At 41.5% G+C, this 25,086-nt stretch overlaps 1 protein-coding gene across 1 annotated transcript; it reads left to right on the top strand.

The window, feature by feature from the left end:
• Window positions 1-21,701: 21,701 nt before the first annotated feature.
• On the top strand, window positions 21,702-24,123 carry LOC113836825 (bromodomain-containing protein 4-like). Its single transcript, XM_027427681.2, has one exon. It carries the CDS (start codon window positions 21,982-21,984, stop codon window positions 23,830-23,832), a length of 1,851 nt encoding a protein of 616 aa, XP_027283482.1. The 5' UTR covers window positions 21,702-21,981; the 3' UTR covers window positions 23,833-24,123.
• The last annotated feature ends 963 nt before the right edge of the window (window positions 24,124-25,086 follow it).

Raw genomic sequence — 25,086 nt, 5'->3', positions numbered from 1 at the left:
TTTCAATTGAAGTACCCTCCACAAATGGATAATGCTCTTCCCGAAAGCCATGGATGATTAAATGAAAATCCTAGCACCCAGTCTGGGATACTTCATTACAAGTTATTGGTGTTGGAGGCCTAAAATTCCTCTAAACAATACAGGCTACTAAAATTCCTCCAAACAATGCAGGCTACTGACAGAACTTGACTGTAAAACCCTAATACTAAAGACATCACACACTTTGGTCACAAAACCAAGAAATCAAGATATAAGTGAGCTGGAAACTTCTGACCCAATAGCTAGCTTTCATGATGCTAAAAGGTACCATGCAGGATGCTATGGTAGAAAAGTTATCAATGATCTTACCCAGTGCTAAATTCTGAATGCTACAATATGAACCTTGAAGGCAGCATGTGCTATATAGTTCAATAGTGACATGACTAGTTCATGGGTAACCAATTACTTTCTGACTGGATTTGGGGCTTACTCTGAAGGAGGGAACACATTTCTGGTTCTAGAAACCTATTCAAGAGCCCATGGCTTGGGAGATCTATGGTCCTACTGGGAAACCTATTACTATTGCTTGGCTAAAGTATTCTTATCAAACTGCCTTTTAAATACTTATTGGTAAGTACTATATCCAGCCTTCACCAACAAAGCTCCTTTCTGCATGTAGTTAATGAAGAAAATTACAACAGGCCAAAGTTCTGGGACAGCTATATTAACCCCATCCCTCCAAGGTTCAGTAAACATTGTGGAAGAACTCATTGCAGCTGTGATATCTGTACAAGACCTGCACAAGACTGGATCCATCAAAATTTCATCATGGATGCATGGATGGAGAAGAGGCCCAGAAGGCCAGAAGGTTCTGCCTCTCCTTGAGGCACTATTGGCAGTCAGCGTTTACAGGGGGAAGGAGTACTATGTGTCTTCAGTGGTATGGCATTGATAAAGTTGCCCAAGTGAAAACCTCTTGTGCTCTGACAAACAATTCTCTATCTTTCTTTTTTTAATTTAGAAACAATCATCTCACATATGAATCCCCCCGTTCCCTCTCCCTCCCATCCTCCCATGCTCCCTACCAACCCAGCCCCCACTACTCCCCAAGGATGGTGAGGCCTTCCATGGGGGATCATCAAAGTCTATCACATCATTTAGGGGAGGGCCTAGGCCCTCCTCCATGTATCTGGACTGAAATAGTATCCCTCCATAGGGAATGGGTCCCCGAAGCCCATTTGTGCACTAGGGATAAATACTGGTTCCATTGTTGTCCATAGAATGACAAACAATTCTAATCAAGTTCAGTGGGTTACACACAGAGGAGAGATGAAAGTCAGAACTTGCTAGGAAGAAAGGTTCCAAGTGGAATGGGAATGGGATGAGAAGGGAGTAGGTGGTAAACATGACCAAAATTATATACAAGTATCAAATTGTCAATTGTTTTAAAACATTTGTGAAGAAAAAAAAACATATTTACTAAAATAAACTGGAGTTAAAGCTAAGTTTCAGGAATATAAACATAGATAAAAATGAAATCAAGGAATCAAAGAATATTCAAGAATTCCACTACAGGGCAGCATGCAAAAGCAAATAACAATTTTTAAAGTGTTGAGAGGATGTTAAGATTCATAGTTACTAGTGTATGCCTTAATGAAGGGTCATAAAAAATAGAAAAAGAGATATTGGTGACACAATATCCAAAGAGATGCATGCCATGCTGGCTGGTTTTTTTTTTTTTTTTTTTTTTTTTTCTCTCTCAAGTTGACACAAACTAGAGTAATTTGAAAGTAAGGAACCCCAACTAAGAAAAAGCCTCCATAAGATCAGTCTTCAGGTAAGACTATAGTGTGTGTGTGTGTGTGTGTGTGTGTGTGTTTTAAATTAGTGAGTGATATGGGATAGTCCACCCCTTTGTGTGTGATACCATCCATAGGCTGATGGTCTTGGGCTCTATAAGAAAGGAGGCTGTAGGGGCCATTTCCGGTTCCTGTTAGTCACCATTGCTCAGAGTCATCTGACACCACTAATCTGCCCGCTGGACCAAATTCGGCGGCGGGACCCGACACACCGAGGCCTGTTGGCAGTTCTGCCTCCATCCGCCAGCACAGGTAGACCGGGGCTGTTTCCATTTTCCAATTCCCGTTCATCACTGCTCAGAGACATCTGACATCAGCAATCTGAGCACCAGATTTCACTTACCAAAATTAAATCCAGAACAGATAAGCAACTTAAATAGACCTATAACCCCTAATGAAATTGAAGCAGTCATCAGAAGTCTCTCAACCAAAAAAGCCCAGGACCAGATGGCTTCAGTTCAGCATTCTACCAGAAATTCAAAGTACAACTAATACCAATTCTCCTCAAAGTATTCCACACAATAGAAGCAGAAGGGTCATTACCAAACTCTTTTTATGAGGCTTCAATAACCTTGATACCCAAGTCACACAAAGACACAACTAAGAAAGAGAACTACAGACCAATATCCCTCATGAACACTGATGCAAAAATTCTCAATAAAATACTGGCAAATAGAATCCAAGAACACATAAGAAAAATCATCCATCACAATCAAGTAGGCTTCATCCCAGGGATGCAAGGATGGTTCAACATACGAAAATCCATCAATGTAATCCACCATATAAACACTGAGGAGAAAAAAAAAACACATGATCATCTAACTAGATGCCGAAAAAGCCTTTGACAAAATCCAACACCCCTTCATGATAAAGGTCCTGGAGAAATCAGGATAACAGGAACATACCTCAACATAATAAAAGCAATATACAGCAAGCCAACAGCCAACATCAAATTAAATGGAGAGAAACTCAATGCAATTCCTCTAAAATCAGGAACAAGACAAGGCTGTCCACTCTCTCCATACCTCTTCAATATTGTCCTTGCAGTTCTAGCGAGAGCAATAAGACAACAAAAGGAGATCAAGGGAATACAAATCAGAAAGGAAGAAGTCAAACTCTCACTATTTGCAGATGATATGATAGTCTACATAAGTGACCCGAAAAACTCAACCAGGGAACTCCTACAGCTGATAAACACCTTCAGCAAAGTGGCAGGATACAAGATTAACTAAAAAAAATCTATAGCCCTACACGAGACGAGTAAAATAAAGCTGAAGGATGTATTCATATATGAAGTTCATGACAACAAACATCCCAGCTACAAATGGCTAAAGGAGATAGATGGACATTTCTCCAAACACCACATATATTTGGTTAATCAGCACTTGAGAAAATACTATCATTTGCCATCAAAGAAATGCAAGCTAGACATATGAAGAAGTTCATTATGTACTGGATGGTGACTATAATCAAAATTACAAAGCCAGGCAAGGTAGAGCTTTGTCTGTAATCACAGTATTGGGAAGGCAATGTGTTCACCATATCCAAATGTACTGCCAACTATCTTAAATAGAAATGAACTACTGTTAGGATTAAAAATTAAGACTGAATTAGATACAATGGCACATACTTGTAATCCAAGTCTTCAGGAAACAGGAAAATACTGAGTTTAAGATCAGTCTGGACTATATAATGATACTCCATCTCAATACTAAATACTAGGTAAGATTACTACTTATTTTTTTCTAAAATGAAAACATGTTTCTCATCAGAGGTACATCTTAAATGTGAGGGTAAGAAAATTACAAAGTGAAAAGACAAAAAATTATTCCATGTACAGAGTTTCCAAAATAGAAATAATGTCACACTCAAGTCAGACAAAAGCCCATCTAACACAGGAAATACATTTTCTTAGCAATGTATTTCTGTTGCTAAATGTGTCAATGCAGATAAAAGGAAGTAGTTTATGTTTTCCCTAATGGCTTATGTTTAAAATCTATAAAGCTGAAAGTAATTGTTAGAACTGAAGAGAGATCAACCCCTAAGAGGAGAGATGTCAAAATATCCTCAGAAATGGAAATAACTAACAAAATTTTATAAGTCAGCAAGGACACAGAAATTTAAACATCACCATTAATAAACTTAATGATTTTTTATTTTTAATTACTCATATTTATGAATAAAATAATTCATCCAACAATCACACAATATACTTTCTCTTCTAATTTAGATGGAACATTTACCAAAAACTACCATTTGTGGGCCATAAAACCAAAATGAAAATTTTTATCTATACATATTCTTAAGGACTATGGTGCAAAGCTCCCTATACTTTCTACAAATTCAACGATATATTTATTTCTAATCCAGAAAAGATTAATACATCAATCAACAGGAAGAGAACTTCTGACTATATTAAGGATGTCAGCTCTACTTGGTCCCCACTCTTGACACAACCTACTTAATTGCCATCTGCCTGCCCTTCTGTTGCCTCATCCAGACCACCTGCCCATCAGTCCACCTCACTCCTGCAGCTCATCTCTGCCCTTCATCCTAATTATGAGCAGCAGCCAACATGCAGGACCACTTTTCCAGCAAGACTTTCAGTTCAGTTTGGTTGCTATTGAATCAATACAGTTCCTATTTACATTTTCATCTGCTTCTCCGGACTTCTGAATCTTCTTAAACACAAGCATGAAAATCTGAGTGCACTTAAGAGCACTTTCTGTTCTCCAAGAAGACCCAGGCTCAATTCCCAGCACCTACAAGGAAGCTGATAATTCCAGTCCCAGGAGTCCCAGTTCTCTCTTCTGGCTTCCATAGACACCAGGAATGCATAAGCAAAAGACCCAAATGCATGTTTTTCGGAGTATATAAGGGGAAAAATAAGAAGAATTGAAGGCAGGAAGGAAGTAAAGAATAATAAATAAAGAATAACGTAAAGAATAAGGAAGTAAAGGGGTAAGAGAAAGGTGAGATGGAGAAAGGAAACAGATATGAAGAGAGGCAGGATGGGAGAATGGAAGAATAAATCCAAACAAAAATGGATGGGGTGGGGGTTTTTGAAAACAAAGAGAGAAAATTGGGTGGAGATTAGACTGGGAAAGGAAGAGAAAGAAGGGATCACAAGTTGGTGGAAGATAAACCATAAAAAAGGAAGGAAGGAAGGAAGGAAGGAAGGAAGGAAGGAAGGAAGGAAGGAAAAAAAGAAGAAAAGGAAGCCAATAATCTGAAGAACTAGAAAGGAGGGGAAGGGTATGGGGAGTACATTGGCTGCATCACCATCTTCCAGGTATGCTTGCTGCTTATGAAGTAAAATCTGGAATTCATTCCTGGCATTCCAAGTATACAGTGTTTTGCTCCCCATCCACTTTACCAGCACAGGTCAGCTAGGTCTTCAGGACACACACTTACCTTCTCTCCTTTATATTTTGCCCTCAGTTCGGAATGCTTTTCCTTATAGCCTTCTCCTCTTGACATGTTAGCCATTTCAGTGTGAAGTCCAAACACAGTCTCTAAAAAGCCTCTTGAGATGTCCTGGATGGAATTAATATCTTCCCTCAAGACTACCTGTTGACATCTGTATTATGCCCCATTTGTGCTTTATATGCTTCCATCTCTCTGAAGAGTTTGAGAAAAGGTGCTTGACAGTTAGTTTGAGACTCCTTCTACAGAAGCCCTAAGTGTTTGATCCATACAATTTAACTAATACACATTGGTTGCATTCACTTGCATTTACCCTTGGAGATGACAAGCCACTGACATAAAAATCAAGGGCCCTAAATTATTTCCCAAATGTAAGCTAAACCTGAGTTTTGTCTATTACCATTGCAGAAAGATCATGAGTTAGACAGAATTTTACACATCTTTAAAACTGAGGAATAGCAAAATGGACATGCTATTATAATGGAAATGTGCTTTTAAGTCAGTCTTTCAATGTGGGGCTGTTGATCAGGATGGGGCAAGAATCAATATAGTACTTTAGGGTTGGTGGATATAGCATGGTAAGAACTTTGAAGAGATAGATTCAGTCTTAACATAAAAATGTGCTTTATGATTTTCTGTTTTAGAGTTGATGAATCTTAAAATGAAAAGTAATTATCATTTGTTCTCCAGCAAGCATTTCCCAGAATAAATGTATAACAATGGAAATACTATAGCCACTTTAATGGAAACCTGGGAAGAGAATTGGTTAAGATTTCCTTTGAACATCATTAAGAATTGTTAAGCTATTCCTTCTGGTCACTACCACATTAATCATGGTAGCAAATGGGCCTTTGTTGCCAAAAATTCTAGGGAATTCTCTGGAACATTTATATAAAAATATAAACATTATTTCATAGAACCAAAATATTCATATATGAATTCCTGCGTTGACGGGTAGAATAATAAGTTGACCAGAGATTTGAGGGAATTGAGAATGATGAAATAATACTCTGATTGGGATATAGGATTAAAAATAGTTTCTTCAGGCTTCTAAACAATCGATTGTTGCACAGATAGGATCATGGCTCCAAATAACCAATAGAACTCTTCCATGGGTTTCAAAAATTACTGTTATGAAAAGAAACTCTCTTATTTCTTGGGTTACTGTATTAAGTGCCTTTAAGCCTGAAAGCAAGGCCATGGTGCAGTATCCCCTTCCCTGCTCTGTACCTGATTCATGGAAGAATTTAGTCTGAAGGAGAAAACACCGGGGGCAGCCCAAACAGAAAAACAGTGTGCCAGAATCAGAAGAAACTCACAACTGCTCAGCCAACAGAGGCTAAGAAACTCTTGATGCTCAGCTGTAAATGGGACATCTGTACTATACCTCCTGTTCCCAAGCCTCAGGGATCATCAAGGGTGAAGGATCAGAAACATTGTCAGAGTCAGTGGAGGACTACAAGGAAACAGACACAGCAGGACAGTTGCACCTATAACCTCACAGTGGCTGCAACAGGATGCATAAATTCTGCACAAGATCAAGTCAGACAAAATTTCAGCCTAGAGAGGGGAGACACTCACAAAGTCCACAGCGAAGGTGCTGCTGACACTTGATGGCTTCTGGAGGGAGAGAATCAGTGTCTTCAAGGATATGACTCCTGAAAGGCTAGCCCTCAGTAGAGAACCCTGCATCCATACACATACTGGCAGTGCTGAGTGGATTTGGTGAGGAAAACCAAACAAAAGGAAAAATGAAGTTGGGAGAGAATTGTGGTGGGTGGTACGGGAGAGGAATTGGAGTGGAATGAGGGTGGGTTGTGTCAATATTGTAAATTAACTAGCGAATTTACATTTGTCACGTGAGAAGTATACAATTTTATGTAAAGATACATAAAAATACAAAATATAAAAAGCTTTCTTTAAACACATACATTATGCAAATTCTTTATAAGCCATTGGTTTTTCTATTTGGTTGGCTGAATTTTTATGTTTATATGCTTGAACTATTCATTTTTCTTATATGTAAATTAAAATACTCACTTGTAGGGGGAAATGCTGACCACGCCCGCTTGGGGGCTGACACAGGTAATGCTGACCACGCACACTTAGGCATGGTCAGAGTAATATAGTAAGGCTTTAAATACCAGACACAAATGCATGCCGCTCTCTTTTTTTTCCCTCTCCAGTCTGGCTGTACAGGACTGGATCCATCGCAAGAGTACTTCCTAATAAGCATCTGTTTTTCAAACTAGTTCTGACTCCATTGTGATCTGCATTAACTGTGATCCACTTTACCGGGTACCAGAAGTAGGATTGATTCCGAACCCATGGGTGGGTCGTGGCCTTTGGCAGGATTTATTCCCCTGCCGCATCGGTGCTTGGGTAACCTTTCATCTTCTCCCATGGCACTAACTGCCACAGAGTCTCTCTGGCACTGTTTGCACTGAGAGGAGCCCACACAGCCGACCACTTGCTCCTCCACACAGCACTCACTCATAAAAAAAAAAAAAAAAAAAAAAAAAAATCTCTTCTCCCAAAAGTCTAGCTACTTGGGCTGTTGAGAAAACTAGTAAAGTGCTGCCTAAGCAAGCCTGAGGACCTGAGTTTGTTACTCTAGAACCTACATGTGCCAGTAACCCCAGCACAAGCAGAAATGACAGGAGGATTCCTGGGGCTTGCTGCCCAGCCCGTTCAAGCTGAATCGATGAGCTCCCAATTCAATGAGAGTCCCTATATTAAAACTTAAGGTGGAGAACAATTTAGGAAAACACCCAACACTGACCTCTACATATATTATATGTGCACACATTCTGTACAGACACACATGCACATATACAACCTGCACTAATTATAAGTTATAAACTCATAGGACAACTTACAATCTATAGCATAACTCCAGGTACTCAGTGCTTAGGTATCAGGACTTCTGAGGGTCTCAGATAAGGGAAGAAAGAAGCACTATTATCATACAGATCAGGCCACCTCTAGTCCTGCACACCATGTGCATTGTAGGACTCTGTCAACCCTTTATTAGAAAATAAGATTCTGTTCCTTTTGCTTTGCTGAGCATGCACCAGCAGACAAGTTCTGCATTTGTGAAGAAGTAAAATAAAGATGGAGCCAGGGTGCCTGCACTGCCTCTGGGGTTTAATCACTGGGGCTTATCAGTCTTGATGCAAAATTTCACCATTTGAGATCATACACTCAGCATGCAATAGGCCTTTGTTGCTCCACACAGAGACTCCCACATATAAATAAGGTTTCTTCAAGGCATTCCCTTTACACGTGATCAATAATGCAGAAAACGCCTGGGCTAGCACTCTGTGCAGAGCCGAGGCAGTAAGACACTACTAAAATGCATCTAAGGAATCCTTGCAAACAGTGTTTTCATAAAGCTAGTCTCTAACACCTCAGGAATTAAAGTCACTGTGACCTTGTTCATTTAATAATTCTCTCCCTTTCCATAACCAAAGGCGGCTAAGAAAAGAAAGCAGACCTTCTTTTGTATTAAAATTGTTTTCTTACAGTATATTTTGATATTTTCCCTTCCCCCAACTCCTCCCAGATTCTACCCACCCAACTTCAAGTTCTTTCTAGCTGTCTCAAACAAAAACAAAAACAAGGCCATGGCATTTTTCATCTTACTGCCCATCTTCTAAGTAGGCTGTCTTTATCCCCTGCCCCAAGATTCCATTTTTCTGCTTGAGATAGTAAATTCAGGGAATTTTCAAAGAGACAAAATCTACTTGAATACAAATATCAAACACATGGAAATTTCTCCTGGCCCACCACCCCACCCCCATCAGGAATGTCCTTTGTTGTCTCCTAGTGTGTGTCAGCTGGCTGACATCTCTGGTTGAGGAGTAATCATCCAGGCAACATCCTTACAATGTAATGACAATCGGTTACCAAAAATGTGCAGGCACTGATAACAGGATTCGGAGGGTTGAGATGAAATGGACATTTCAAACAAGTGCACAGAGGCTGCTGCCTTGGCTTGAGATTGCATCCAAAACGATTATTAATTTTCTACTATAAAACAGAGGGAAGCCAAGTGAAATCCCAATAACGAGTCATTCAGGACAGAGTAGGGAGGGGAGAATGAATTTCTGTTCCAAGGGAACTCAGGAAGTTAAATTCAATTCTGCCAGAAACATCTTTCTTTCCTCTGTTCAACCAAGAAGAACCAGATGGCAAAAGGGAGGCATGATTTAACTCCACAGGTATACCTTCTTTAAGGTATATGTGTACCTTCTATTGTTTTTAATGGATTTGGAAATCTAAGCAGGGACCTATAAATATGTATGTACACCAAGGATTTCAACAAACCTGTTATAACACTAACAATTTATTCCAGCTAGGCATCTTGTCAGGAGACACTCTGCACACAAACTACAGAAGCAGCCACAGCATGGAACTTTCTTTGTAGTCCTACCATAATCCAGCTGTTTTCATTTAAAAATCATCTCCTCAAACTAGACAGTGTCTTTGCCATGACAATGAACACTCAAAGGTTAGAATAAGTTCACTAATTCCTGGTCAAGTAATTAATATGAGAAACAGGGGAAGAGAGGTTATAAGTAACCTATTACACTCAATTAGGAGCTCATAATGTGTATGTATTCTACTTAAAAGTAAAATTTTAAAGATAAACTAGAATAGCAGTGGGTCATATCATATCACATGAACTGAAAATAGTTCAGCCATTTAATTTAGAGTAAAAGACTGCAGGCTTTTATAAATGGAGAGAAGTATCTGAAAGGTCACCACCTAGATGAAGAAAGACTACCCTGTAGTCAATATATTTTATTAAAAACAAGCAAGGGCCAGCAAGGTGGCTCTGTAGAAAAAGGCTCTGGCCATCCAGGCTAGTGACTGCCATTTAATGCTGGGGACTCACATGGTAGAAATAGAGAACAAACTCCAAAACTTGTCCTCTGACCTACACACACACACACACACACACACACACACACACACACACAACACACACACACTCTCTCTCTCTCTCTCTCTCTCTCTCTCTCTCTCTCTCTCTCTCTCTCTCTCTCTCTCTCTGAAGAGATAGACATGAAAAATTAAAACCAAACAATAATCTGCAGGTTTTTCTTTTAGCTGTAAGAGATAAACCCAATTCATAGTAAAGTAGCTACTGGAAACAATAAAAGCTAGGTAAAAAACTTTAAAGTATATTTGTTTGATAACAATTAAAGCAGCCAGAATTCAATGAATGAAGACCTGAAGAAAATGGAAACATATTAGAAAATCCCTATGCTTGTCACATTTCCTCTCCATGGGTGAGACTGAGAAGAAAACAGCAGTGAAAGAGGATTGGTCATTTCACTGGTCTGGGACCCTAGGTCCATGGCCTATCTGTTATCAGGTTCTTGGTCACCCAAGGAGTGTCACATATGGGTTCCATATCATAGAGTACGCCTTAAGTCAAATCAGATATTGGTTGGTTACTCCCACACCTTTGTGCCACCATTGCACTTGCATGTCTTACAGGCAGGACACCGTTGTAGATCAAAGTTTTTCAGCTGGGTTGGTGTTTATGCTTCTTTGGTGGCATGCAGGATACCTTTCTGTATCAAAGATGCTAGGACATGGGGTAAAGGCTCTTGTAGTCACCAGCTTAAATTCTCCATGTTCGGTGAGTTGTGAGGGTGTTGTCTTCTGCAAAAGGGCCTTGCCATCAGTTTTTAGAGAGCAACCTATAGTCTTGGCAATGGCCTAGGTTGTTAAGAGGTTCCAATGGGACCTATTTGGCCAACAACCCAATTAGATGTAATCCATTCCCAATAATGAAAGCTTCATTTGCTGACAAGAGATGTCCATTTTGGGTTTGTCTCCTCTCTTTATTTGGTGATTTCATTTAGATCACCTTCATATATGTATATATTTTAGAAAACTTCTACTGTATTAGGTTTACATACTACCATTCAAATGGCCCTTAATTTTAAATGTCTCTCCCCATATTTCCTCCCCCATCTCCCTGATCCTACCTTTCTGGTCCCCCATATCCATTCATAACTATTCTATTTTTCGTTCCTAAGAAGATCCATTTGTACCACCTGGACCCTTACTATGTACCTAACCTCTGCAGTTCTACAGATTGTAGCATTTCTTCAGGGTGTAAGTATAGATCAATTTGCATTTTTCTGCATGCAGCCATTCAGTTTGCCTAGCACCATTTGTTGAAGATGTTTATCAGCTGTGGGAGTATCCTAGTAATTTTTAGGATCATTTATATATAGTATCATATCATCTGCAAATAAAGATACTTTTATTTCTTCCGATTTTGTATTCCCTTATACCCCTTCAGTTGCTTATTCCTCCAGCTAAAACTTCAAGTACTATATTGAATAGGTATATGGAGAGAATGAACAATGTTTCCTCATTCCTGATTTTAGTGGAATTACTGTTGTTGGTTGTTTTATACTCTTTACTCTTTGGGGGACCCGCCACCCAGCTCCCAAATAAATACACACCCAGATGCTTATTAATACTTATGAATGTCCAGTCTTAGCTTGGCTTGTTTATAGCCAGTTTTTCCTAACTTAAATTATCCCATCTACCTTTTGCCTCTGGGGTTTTGCCTTTCTCTTACTTCTGTATATCTTACTTTTACTCTTACTCCTTGGCTGGCTGTGTGGCTAAATGGCTAGCTCCTAGCATCCTCTTCCTTCCTCTCTCATTCCTTCTTTTCTCCTTCTATTTTCTCTGCCTGCCAGACCTGCCCTACTATTGACTGTTCAGCTCTTTATTAGACCAATCGGGTGTTTTGGAGGGGCAAAGTAGCACAGCTTCACAGAGTTAAACCAATGCAACATTTAAAAAAATGCAACATATGTTTGCACCATTAAACAAATGTTCCACAGCATAAACAAGTGTTAATACATCTTAAATAATATTCCAAAACAAATTGCTCTGAGTTTCTCTCCATTTCAGTTGATATTGGCTATGGATTTGCTGTAAACAGCCTTTTATTATATTGAGGTATTATATACCTTGTATCCCAACATCAAGGGGTGTTGTATTTTGCCAACTGCCTTTTCTACATCTAATGAGATGACCATGTAGTTTTTGTCTTTCAGTTTGTTTATATGGTGTATTGTATTTATTGATTTACATATGTTTAACCATCCTTGCATCTCTAGGATAAAGTCTACTTGATTAAGGTGGATGATCTTTTTGACGTTTTCTTGGATTCAGTTTGAAAGTAACATGTTTTATTGAGAATTTTTACATCTATGGCCATAAGGGAAATTGGTCTGTAATTTTCTTTCTTTGTAGGGTCTTTATGTGGTTTGGGTATCAGGGTAAGTGTGGCCTCATAAAACAAATTGGGCAATGTTCCTTCTGTTTGTATCTTGTGGAATAATTTGAAGATTGTTGGCATTAACTCTTCTTTGAAAATCTGTAGAATTCTGCACTAAAACCATCTGGCCTTGGGCTTTTGGGATTATTAGACTTTTGATTACTACTTCTATTTCACTGGGGGTTATAGGTCTGTTTAAATTGCTTATCTGATCTTGATTTAACTTTGGCAAGTGATATGTATTAGAAAATTATCCATTACTTTTAGATTTTCCAAGTTGGTGCACTACAGGTTTTTAAATTTTGTCTGTATGATGAATTCACTGGAATTTTGGTGTCTATTGTTATGTTCCCCTTTTCATCTCTAACTTTTTTAATTTTTATTTTCTCTATCGGCCTGTTAGTTAATTCTAATAAGGGTTTCTCAATATTATTGATTTTCTCAAAGAACCAACTCTTTGCTTCATAGATTATTTGTATTAGTTTGTTTTTGTTGTTGTTTCTATTTTATTGATTTCAGCCCTGAGTTTGACTATCTCTTGCCATCTATTCCATTTGGGTATGGTTTCTTCTTTTTTCTAGAGCTTTCAGGTGTGCTGTTAAGTTACTAGTATGATATATCTCCCTTTTTTATTTTTATGTAGACAGTACTAGTAACTTGCCTCATAAAGAACCTCCTTCATTGTGTTCCGAAGTTTGGGTATGTTCTCTATTAATTTTCATTCAATTATAGAAAGTCTTTAGTTTCTTTCCTAATTCCTGCTTTGACCCATTTTTCATTCAATGATGAGTTATTCAGTTTCAGGGATTTGTAAGCTTTTGGTTGGCAAACACAAAAGTGAATTTCTCTAAGTCTGGAGTGGTAGCACATAGCTGTAATTCCAGAATTCACGACACAGTTCAAGGCCATAGATAAGCATACCCAAACACACACATGCACATACAAACCCTCCCATGCACAATCCCCCCCGACACACACATACTGAAAGAGAGAGAGAGAGAGAGAGAGAGAGAGAGAGAGAGAGAGAGAGAGAACTTCTGCTTCTTGATTGTGCTTATACAATGACCAGCTGCCTCATGCTCCTGCTGCTCTATCTTCCTCATCATGAAGGGCTGTAACCTGAAACTGTGACTCACAATAAACCCTTCTGTAAGTTGCTTTGACACAGGTATTCTGACACAAAAAAATAAGACAAGCAACTAATACAAATGAAGAGAGAGGAAATGGAAAATATTTGGAAAAATAACAAAAACTATGTCTGATGCTTCACAGAAAAACAATGGAAGATAAAAGACAGTTGAGATTGATATCTTTAATGTGCTAAGAGAGAGAACTCCAGAATTCTGAAAATGTAATACATATAATAGTGCATTCAAAAATCATGTAACTAGCCTCTCAAGCTCAAGGGAGCAGTCCAAGATGGAAGCTCAGATTTGAAAGAGAAGTAAAGACTTCCAAGACCGAATACATGCAAAAATGTAAGTATACCAAAATGTAGTAGTAGTGAGAGCTGAGTAGGTAGATCAGTGAACAAAGCACTTGCTGTGCAAGGATGAGTACCTGAGTTCAAGTCCTCTGAACCTACATAAAGCCAGGCACAATAGCATCTATTTCTGCAATCCCAGTGTTCCTAGAACAAGACAGGAGGTTGAGGCAGAGAATTGTGGAATTCTGTGAGACAGCTAGCCTGGTGAATGCAGTGTAGAACAACAAAAGTTCCTACATCAAACAAGGTAGAAAATGAAGACTGACACCTGAAATGTCCCATGACAGCTACACATGTCCCATTTTACACAAGTGCATATATACATACATTATACACATACATACATACATACATACATGCATACATATTTTTTAAGTTTGGGTATTCAAAGCCACAATGAAGGAAATACATCCAGGAGTTCACAAATATAGAAATAATAACTATCATATGAGAGAGATCAAAATACCATCACTCAAATGTATTTCCACTTTTATTCTGAATGGGTTATTCAGACAAACTATGCACTACTGCAGGGGTAGGCATTGCTTCACAGAGCTGTCCTGATGTAAGAAGTTTGCATCTATCTACATCAAAGCATCAAAGGTGGGCAGTGAACCCTTCCTTTGATAATGTCACACTTCAGAGGAAAATGACTGATGGTCTGACCCCTAGCCCAGACAGAAGTCACCACGGGATACCCAGGAGATGTCATCTACATCACAGGACAGCTCTTACTTGCTGCACAGACTTTTCATTATACTTCCCTGACCTCTAAAATCCCTCCTCCAAAAGGCCCAAGTTCATATCCTGAGGTCAAGCTCCATAAAATTTGCCAACATCATGCCAACTTAGATTTTGATATTCCTGTTAACATCATATAATGAAAACTGTATAAACTTGTGTGTTGTTTTAGATGTTGTCTTTTCCCCCCAGTGCTGGTAATTGAAGTCAAGGCCTTGCATGAACCAGAAAAGTGATCTATCACCGAGTTACATCCCTGGCCCTTGTTGCCTTATTTCGTATACTAAAATTATTGAACCCTCAGAGGGATGAGAGTATATTTGAAGCTTCTCTATAGACATCAATAGGATAATGGAGTGGAGAGATTAAACAGGATCCTATTTCTGGAAATCTTTTTATAATGTTAATTAAGATGCAAAGTACTAATTAGATTAGCTGAATAAAGTGGGGGAAGTTCAAAGAGCAGGTTGTAGTCAGTAGATTAGTTCTAAACTGCTAATTTCCCCATCTGACCCTATACCAGAATATTTTTAGTTATCACTAAGATTGGGGTATACTTCCTACTGTTGTTTACTGGCACTGGCCCTTGCTTCATAAAGTTTATACATTAATAGAAGCATTCTTTTTTATTTATTTTTATCTTTTTAATAGAAACATTCTTAAAGTGATCTGACTATAATAAAATAATAGTGACTGGTCAGAGATGCCCACCTCCTTTCCAGAACTCACAAATATGGCTAACACAATTTTGCAAGAAGAGCTAAGGATCTTGAGAATGGAAAAATCATTTCGGATTATTATGATGGGTCCCTTAGTTAGTGTTCCTACTGCTGTGATGAAACAATATGACCAAAAGCAACATGGGAAATAAAGGTTTTTTTGTTTTGTTTTGTTTTGTTTGTTTGTTTTTGCTTACATATCCCAAATTACAGTTCATTGAGGGAAATCAATGCAAGAACTCAAAACTAGGAAGGAACCTTGAGGCAGGAGCTGATGCAGAGGCCATGAAGCAGTGCTATTTCATCATGGTTGCCCCCCTACTTTCTTATAGAACCCAATACCACCATCCCAGTGATGGTGTCACCCATAATGCCATAGGCTCTCAAAAATCAATCACTTACCTTTAAAAAAAAAAAAGCCCCACAGGCTTGCTTACAGCCTATCTTATGGAAGCATTTTCTCAGTTGTGCGTCCCTCCTCTCAGATTACTTTGCCTTCTCTCATGGTGGAAGAGCAGTGGGTCAACCATGATTGCAGGCCACCACAGCCCCATAAAAGGGAGGTAAGAGGGTAAGAGTCAAAGAGAAGGTAATACAATGAAAGACGGGGCAGGCAGAAAAGGTGGGAGACGAGAAAGTAAAAAGAAAAATGACTGCCATTTGAAGATGCCATTGCTAGCTTTGAAGGTAGGAGAAGGAGCCCCACACCAAAGGGAAGGGCTCCCATGCAGCCTGTGGGAGCCAAGAAAAGTAAGGAAAAACATTCTTCCTTGGAGTTCCTTCAGAGCTTTGAGTTCAGACCATCAAAAATCATTATGGACAACTGGCCTCCAGGACTACCAGGTAACTGTGGAGTTTGAATGTGACTGGCCCCCCACAAGCCTCATAGGGAGTGTCACTATTAGGAGGAGTAGGTATGGCCTTATTGGAGGAAGTGTGTCACTGTGGGGGTGGGCTTTGAGGTCTCCTCTGTGCTTAAGCCATGTCCAGTGTTTCAGTTCACTTCCTATTGCTGCTGGGATTAAAAATGTATCTTCTTCTCCACTCTCAGCTACTTCTCCAGCACCATGTCTGCCTTCAAGCCACCACAACCCACCATAATGATCATGGACTAAACCTATAAAAATGTAAGCCACCCACAGTTGAATGATTTCCTTTATAAGAGTCACCATGGTCATGGTGTCTCATCACAGAAATAGAAACCTGAAGACAGAAACAAAACTCGGCTGTGTAACCACCAAGCTTGTTATCTGTTTCAAAAACCATGTTGTACTAACATGCCTATCAGTGAGGGTTTGCCTGCTTCTACTGTCCACTTGTAAATGTTTCTACTGTAAAGGTTTCTACTATTTCATTTGTAAAATGGGCACCATTGCAATGATAAAGACAGTAACACATAACCAGAACTATTCATCCTGTACAGTTATTTGCACTGCTCAATTGATGATGGTGCCTAAACAAAAAAGCAACCAAAAAAAGAAAAAAAGAAACACAAAAGCAACCAAAATGAAGTAACCTTGGATTGAGTCAATTAAAATGGAGTACAGAAGCATTTGCTAATTGTAACTTAGCCAAGTCCCTCACTGAGCCTCCATCAGTACTAACCATGACTCCTGATTTTAAAGTGAGACAGTTTCCTTGTAGCTGAACACCACACATACACACATAGTTGCCATTTTGAAAGATCTGGAGCATATTTTCAGAACAGCTTGAAGTTCTGTTTGCTGGGACTACATCGCTCATAAATGTGATATTCATGGTTCTCAAAGCTCCACCTCCCAACCTTGATTGACATATTAAAGCCTTACCTAAATAAGCATTACAGACAACTAGAAGAATGTGGCAATTGGCGGAATTCTCATGGAGTTACAGATCTCTGAATAACCTCAAGCTTTTACTCAAAATATATTGATATAGAAATAAACCAGGGGTTGTGACTCTTACCAAGCTCAGAGAAGGCAAATAGAAGGCTCAGCAAGGAGGACCAGAAGTTTGAGGCAGTCCTATGCATCAGAGTAAGGCCTGGTGTCAAGAAAATAAAAAGTAAATGTGTCTATATGCATATGTACACATGTATTGTGACATATGCTTGTGTCTAAGCATTATATATATATACATATATATATATGGTTACATGTATTGCCTACTTTAAAATAATGCATATAAACTTTTTAAATTGAAACATGTTATATCATCAGAGTAACCAAGAAAGAATTCATGTACTTGTTCCTCTTCCAAGACCCCCAACCATTTCTCTTACCACAGTCACTACCTTTCTTTCACTCTCTGCCCTGAAACTATGAGGACAAAGCCTGCTATAACCATTGTCCCTGGTCTGGTAGGAAGCTTGGAGCCTCCAAGTTGAGTCCCCAATTCTCAGATACCTATCTCCCATAGCTATGACCCTTGACACAAAGATACCCCCATCCTTCCATGCTGCTGTTTATCCTTTTAGGACCCTCTCATAGAGTTTGTTTTATTTCATTGTCTTAATCACTTCCTATCTTTCTCTAACACCCAAAAGCCTCCACAAGGAATCGAGAGAGTCTGTCTTCTTTTTCTCTCCTGTTTCCCAAGCACATATCACAGTGCCAACTCCCAACAAACACTAATCAGTGGAGGAACCTTTCATCATTGTGGTGATTTTAATGAGAAACACACCTCATAGGCTCAGGCACTTGAATAATTGGTCACCATCTGGTGGCGCTGTTGAGATAGTTTTAAAAGATACAGCCTTGTGACAGAAAGTACTAACTAAATGTGGGTTTGAGAGCTTATAGTCTTGTTCCACTTCCGGTTATCTCTCTCTGCTTCACACTTGTGATCTCTCAGCTTAGTGCTCCTGCCACCATACCTACCACTTACTGCATCCATGATGGACGCTTATTCCTCTGGAATCATAGGCCAAAATAAATTCTCTCTTCCTGAAGCTTCCTTTGGTCATGGAACTTTATCACAACAACAGAAAAGCAACTGATACAGGACTGCTGAGACTTTCAACCTCATACCTTAAGCAAAAAACAGTGTCTTGCCCTCCCAGTATGAGACAATCACTGTCGGACTACAAGTTGACTGTGGTTTGGAAGGATCTGCTGGGAATGCTATTAGTCAACACTAAGGCAAGTGGAAGAATGTAACATGAAAATAAAAGACACAGAGGCTGATATTGGGGATCAAACTTAAAGCTGAAGTTCAGAAAAACAAAGTAGCAGGCCACCAGCTCTTACCACAGATTGAATGGGCTGATCCTGCTACCTCTTTTCAGTGTGCCTGGAGAATGAATCTCTTCTACTAAATGCCTGATACTGACTTATTCACTCTTCTAGTCATGGAATTATAAGTGTGAGCTATAATTCTCTTTTAGACTGATTGAATCTTGTGTAGGTCTGGGTGGCCTTGGACTGACAGAGATCTGTCTACCTCTTAATCCTGAGTCCTAGGATTAAAGGTATATACCACCACCTCCTAGCTTCTGACTGCTGGGATTAAAGGTATGTGCCTGGCTTCAATGGCTAGTGGCTGACTTTGCTTTCTGAATGCTCATGCAAGCTTTAACAAATCATAACTAATATATCACCACAGGAGAACCCTGACCGTTGTATAATCTGGGTTGAAGATATCTATAGACAGTTCCAGGTAGTCATTTGCTCAATTTACTTTTGACTAACATCATGAAATGAAGTATGCTATTCAAACCACACATGGCCTGTCTTTACTAAGGATGCATAATGTAATGTCCACATCCAAAAGGATTGGTTCTTATATGGAAATAGACTGTACAGAACCTGGCATAGGATGAGCACTCAGTAATATTTCCCTCTCTACTATCTGGCAAGTGTTCAGGAAAAGTAGAGAGGATGAAGTCACTCAGTAACTCACTGGCTGGCTTTGTGTCCTCAGCGTTGCATCTTCAATCATGTAACAGATAGGTACTAGGAACTGTCTGTTAGTAGACATAGGCTGGGCATTGGTTTTTCAAGCCTGGTGAGATGAGACTGCAGGGAGAAGCAGCCCTTGAGATTACAACTTTACACTATGAATAAGAAGAATAGAGCCTGTTCTGTGAGACTTGCAGAAAGGGTAAAACAGTAACTTAAAGAGTGAATGAGAGTATATTAGTGAGGAAAAAGAGAGAAATGATGGAATTTGTATGAGTAAAGGCTCAGTGGGGGTGGGAACAACCAACGTCCAAGTGTTAAGAGAAATGAGGTGAGAGTTCTGAGGACTCCCATAACCCTGAGACTTCCCCAAGACTTTACTGTGTACTCTGTGATTCTCCGAGAGAATGGTACGATAGTATTTCTTCATTATATTTGACCATGGGTAATTTACTGTTTGAATTTTAAAATTCCATGTTAGGGCTGGGATAAAGCTCAATTGGCAAAGTGCTTGCCCAGCATGCATGCAGGAAGCCCTGGGCTTGAGTCCACCACTGCATTATGGCCTGCACCTGGGACCTCAGCACTGGGAAGCAACAGTGGAAGGATCCCAAGCTCAAGAACATCTTTGGCTATATAATAAGGCTAGAGCCACCCTAGCCTTGTAAATAGCCTAGACATGTTAAATAAACAGTGTTAAGTCAGAAACCTGTCTTCCAAACAGTTTAGGAAACAACTTCATCAAACCCAGAAGTCAGAAGTAAAAAGTAACAGTTGTAAGAAAACGTTATAAATATGACCAGGCTGGCATTTTACAAGGCTAACTCTATGAGCAGAGATGGTTTGCTTGAACTATGATAAATGTAATAATGGGATTAAAGAAGATCCCATAATCTCTGCCAAGAACACTTTCATAAGAAACCCTTCCTGTCATGAAGCTTCAGTGCATCAGACATAAGCCCTTCTTGCTGCAAATGAAATTCCTCTATCCTGCCTGCATCATCCCTTATAATTAATGTTCTTCTCACTGAAGATCATAACAGAGCACTTTCCCTCTTCATGCACTCTACAGCTCTTAGTAAATAACAGTCCACCAGAGAATTGGATGTTTTTCAAATGAAAATACATGTTCAGTGATAAACAATTCTGCTTCCTATGCATTTGTTATGGAGGCTAACATTTTCTAGATGTGAAGCTATTTTGGAGAGTCTATTTCTACCTCTGAAGAACTGCTCTGCCTCTCTTAATGACCACTTTTATGTTAGTTACTCTTCTTGTTGCTGTGACAAAATCTCTGACGTAAGCAACTTAAGAATTTATTTCCACTCACAATTTGTGGGACAAGCCCAGCATGGGGAAGGCAGGATGGCAGGATCATGAGCCAGATGTGAAAGACCCCTCTCCCTTAGCCCTTTCTTTCTCAAGTTTGTCTCCTCTTCCTCCTGTCGGCGGCTTCCCCGATCCCCACCCCCGGTGGCCTTTCCCCGCCCGGCCCGAGAACAAGCACCGGGTGGGGCCGGCCCGAGAACAAGCACCGGGTGGGGCCGGCCCGAGAACAAGCACCGGGTGGGGCCGGCCCGAGAATGAGCACCAGGTGGGCCAGCCCGAGAACGAGCACCGGGTGGGCTGGCACGAGGGCGAGCACCAGGTGGGTCAGCACGAGGACAAACACCGAGTGAGCCGGCCTGGAGCTCTGCCCCTGAGCCCCCGCCCCGCCCGAAGAGAAACACTCCGTCCCAAGGTCTCCGCCCCCAAGGTCAGCCATCAGGAAAAGGGGGGGAATTGAGTCTGCTGTACCAGACACCAGACCTTGAGAATATGCTGATCTGGAATGGCTCTGTGTCTCATTTGAACCATCCAATGGAAATGATTCTGTATTTCGCCTCATTTGAAAGACTCTGTGTTTCACCTCATTTGAATAACTCTGTACTTTGCCTCATTTGAATAACCCTGTATAGCGCCTCATATACATTGACCAATGGGAATAGCTCTGTATAATGCCTCATTAGAATTATCCAATAGAATCCTTGCTCCTAGCTTGCGCCTTTTTTCCTATATAAGGACCCCTTTTCCCTTGGCTCGGGGCGCTTAGCCACACAGAAGCTAAGTCGCCCCAGGTACCTGCGTCTCCAATAAAGCCTCTTGTTTTTTGCATCCAGTTCGTGGCCTCGCTGATTCCTGGGTGTGTGGGTCTCCCTCTACGAAAGTGCCTCTTCGGGGTCTTTCATTTGGGGGCTCGGTCCGGGATTGAGACCCGCCCAGGGACCACCGACCCACGTCTGGGAGGTAAGTGTTGTGCGGATCCGCTGTTTTGTCTTGTCTGGTCTGAGTCTGTCTTGTGAATTGCGCTTGCGTTTGTAGTATACAGCTGTGTACATTTGTAGGCGGATCCGAGGAGGGACTGACGGGTCCGAACTCCCGACCGCGGCTCCAGGAGACGTCCTGGTAGCGTTTGAAGCCCTCAGGAAGAGGGATTTGTATTTTGAACTTGGGAAGCCCTCAGGAAGAGGGATTTGTATTTTGAACTTGGGAAGCCCTCAGGGTGAGAGATTTGTACTTTGAACTTAGATCTATGACTGGACATTTTCCCAGTCTCTTTGGAGAAGGCCCTCGGCTTGAGGGATTTGCAATCTTTACTGGGGACGAGGAAGGAGGGCCCCCTTCCTCGACTCTCTCTCAATTCCTTCTGTCGACTCTCTGTCGAAACCGCGCTGCGAAAGTCTGTTCTGTGTTATTCGGTCTTTGTCTTGTAGCTGTCATTTGTGCCCTCCTAAGCCTAGAAACTATGGGGCAAACTGTCACCACTCCTTTGTCCCTAACACTCTCCCACTGGAAAGATGTACAGGAATATGCTCATAACCAATCTGTTAATGTGCGTAAACGCAAATGGATTACTCTTTGTTCTTCAGAATGGCCGACCTTTGATGTAGGCTGGCCGCGAGATGGTACCTTTAACCCCCAGACTATATTCCAGATAAAAGAGAAGATTATGGATCCTGGACCACACGGGCATCCCGATCAAGTGGCTTATATCGTCACTTGGGAGGCTTTGGTTCAGGACCCCCCTCCCTGGGTACGTCCTTTCTTACATCCCAAGGGCCCCTCTCTCCTTCCCCCCTCTAACCGCTCCAACCGACCCATTCCTTCGGCCCCTACACCTCCCACTCCTTTGATTCCTCCCAACCCCCCTTCCCATTCCAACCTTTACCCTACCGTGGTGAAAGACACTAAGGCTAAAGAAAAGAAGACACCTAAGGTACTCCCTCCGGGAGAAGACCAGTTGGTTGATCTATTAACGGAGGAGCCCCCGCCATATCCGCCACTGCCGCCCCCACCAGAGGCAGAAGCGGACTCCGCCGCTGCCTTGGCGGAAGCGGCCCCTGACCCTTCACCAATGGCTTATCGACTAAGAGGTCGTAGGGAGCAGCCCGTTCCAGATTCAACCACTCTGCCCCTCCGAACTGGGCTGAACGGCCAACCTCAGTATTGGCCATTCTCAGCATCGGACCTCTATAACTGGAAAAATAATAATCCTTCTTTTTCTGCAGACCCCGTGAGGCTGACATCTCTCATAGAGTCGGTACTCACGACTCACCAACCCACCTGGGATGATTGTCAGCAGCTTTTGCAGGTCCTTTTAACCTCGGAAGAGAAACAGCGCGTGCTACTAGAAGCACGAAAAAATGTCCCAGGAGTAAACGGGCAGCCCACCCAGCTACCCAATGAAATTGATGCGGCTTGCCCTCTTGAAAGACCTGAATGGGATTTTACCACCGAAGCAGGTAGGACCCACCTGCGTCTCTATCGCCAGTTGCTGGTAGCGGGACTCCGGGGGGCAGGACGCAGACCCACTAATTTGGCCCAGGTGAAGCAGATAATACAGGGTGCGGAGGAATCACCTGCCGCTTTTCTAGAGAGATTGAAAGAAGCGTACAGGATGTATACTCCCTATAATCCGGAAGATCCAGGTCAGGCCACCAACGTTTCTATGTCCTTTATTTGGCAATCAGCCCCGGACATAAGAAACAAGCTTCAAAGGCTAGAAAATCTACAGGGATATACACTCCAAGATTTGTTGAAGGAAGCAGAACGTATTTTTAATAAGAGGGAAACACAGACAGAAAGAGAAGAACGTTGGAGGAAGGAAACTCAGGAGAGAGAGGAAAGACTAAGACAGGAAGCTGAGGAAAAAGAGGTTGCGAGAGACCGTAAGCGGAATAAAGAAATGAGCAGGTTATTGGCCACAGTAGTGACAGGCCAGAGACAGAATAGACAGAGGGATGACAGAAGGGGGCCCCACCTGGACAGGGACCAATGTGCTTACTGTAAAGAAAAAGGACATTGGGCAAGAGAATGCCCTAAGAACCCCCGGGCCAAGCTTCCACCGCCAAGGGTTTCTGACCTCCTGAACCTAGAAGATTAGAGGAGTCGGGGCCAGGAGCCCCCCCCTGAGCCCAGGATAACACTGCAAGTCGGGGGGCATCCGGTCACCTTCCTAGTCGATACAGGGGCACAACATTCCGTTCTGAATCGGTCACCCGGACCCCTGAGTCACCGGACTGCATGGGTACAGGGAGCTACAGGCGGAAAGCAGTACCATTGGACTACAAATCGGCAGCTCCAGCTCGCGACCGGTAAGGTTATGCATTCTTTCCTCCATGTGCCAGATTGCCCCTACCCCTTACTAGGACGGGACCTATTGACCAAATTAAAAGCTCAAATACACTTTGAGAGGTCAGAAGTCAAAGTCACAGGGCCAGAGGGAATTCCCCTTACCATCTTGACAATGTCCATAGAAGATGAATATAGACTCCATGAAAAGAGGACTAATTCGAACAATCAGGAAACCCTTGATCACTGGCTTGCGGAATTTCCCCAAGCCTGGGCTGAAACAGGAGGAATGGGCCTTGCCATTAACCAGGCCCCAATTATAGTAACCTTAAAAGCTGCCATCCTTCCTGCATCCGTCAGACAGTATCCAATGCCTAAAGAAGCCCGCGAAGGAATTCGGCCACATATTAAAAGGTTACTTGAACAAGGGATTCTGGTGCCCTGTAAATCTCCTTGGAATACACCCTTGCTACCCGTTAGGAAGCCGGGAACTAATGACTACCGGCCAGTGCAGGACCTGAGAGAAGTCAATAAAAGGATAGAGGACATACACCCTACTGTCCCCAACCCTTACAATTTGCTGAGTGGATTGCCACCTAACTATACCTGGTACACAGTCTTAGATCTTAAAGACGCTTTCTTCTGCCTCCGCCTGCATCCCACCAGCCAGCCTATATTTGCCTTTGAATGGCAGGACGCGGCCCTTGGAATCTCTGGGCAGCTGACTTGGACTAGGCTACCTCAAGGGTTTAAGAACAGCCCTACCCTTTTTGATGAAGCTTTACATCAGGACCTGGCAGAATTCCGGGTTAGGTACCCCGCTCTAATCCTCTTACAATATGTAGATGACATTCTCCTGGCAGCCAAAACCAAAGGGGAATGCAAGGAAGGCACTCAAGCCCTCCTCCAGACTCTTGGGAGCCTAGGGTACCGGGCATCCGCCAAGAAGGCCCAGATATGTCAGAAACAGGTGACCTATTTAGGATACAAGATAAAGGATGGACGTCGATGGCTAACGGAAGCCCGTATGCGAGCCATCTTAGACATTCCCACCCCACAAAATCCC

The sequence above is a fragment of the Cricetulus griseus genome, chromosome 7 (genome assembly GCF_003668045.3).
Source record: "Cricetulus griseus strain 17A/GY chromosome 7, alternate assembly CriGri-PICRH-1.0, whole genome shotgun sequence".
NCBI classification, from domain to species: domain Eukaryota; kingdom Metazoa; phylum Chordata; class Mammalia; order Rodentia; family Cricetidae; genus Cricetulus; species Cricetulus griseus.
Note: the sequence above shows the minus strand (reverse complement) of the source record. Positions and strands in the feature narration are given on the sequence as shown.

What these genes read in the sequence shown, in the direction of transcription:
- LOC113836825 (XM_027427681.2), top strand. Translation starts at nt 21,982, where the DNA reads ATGACTGGACATTTTCCCAGTCTCTTTGGAGAAGGCCCTCGGCTTGAG.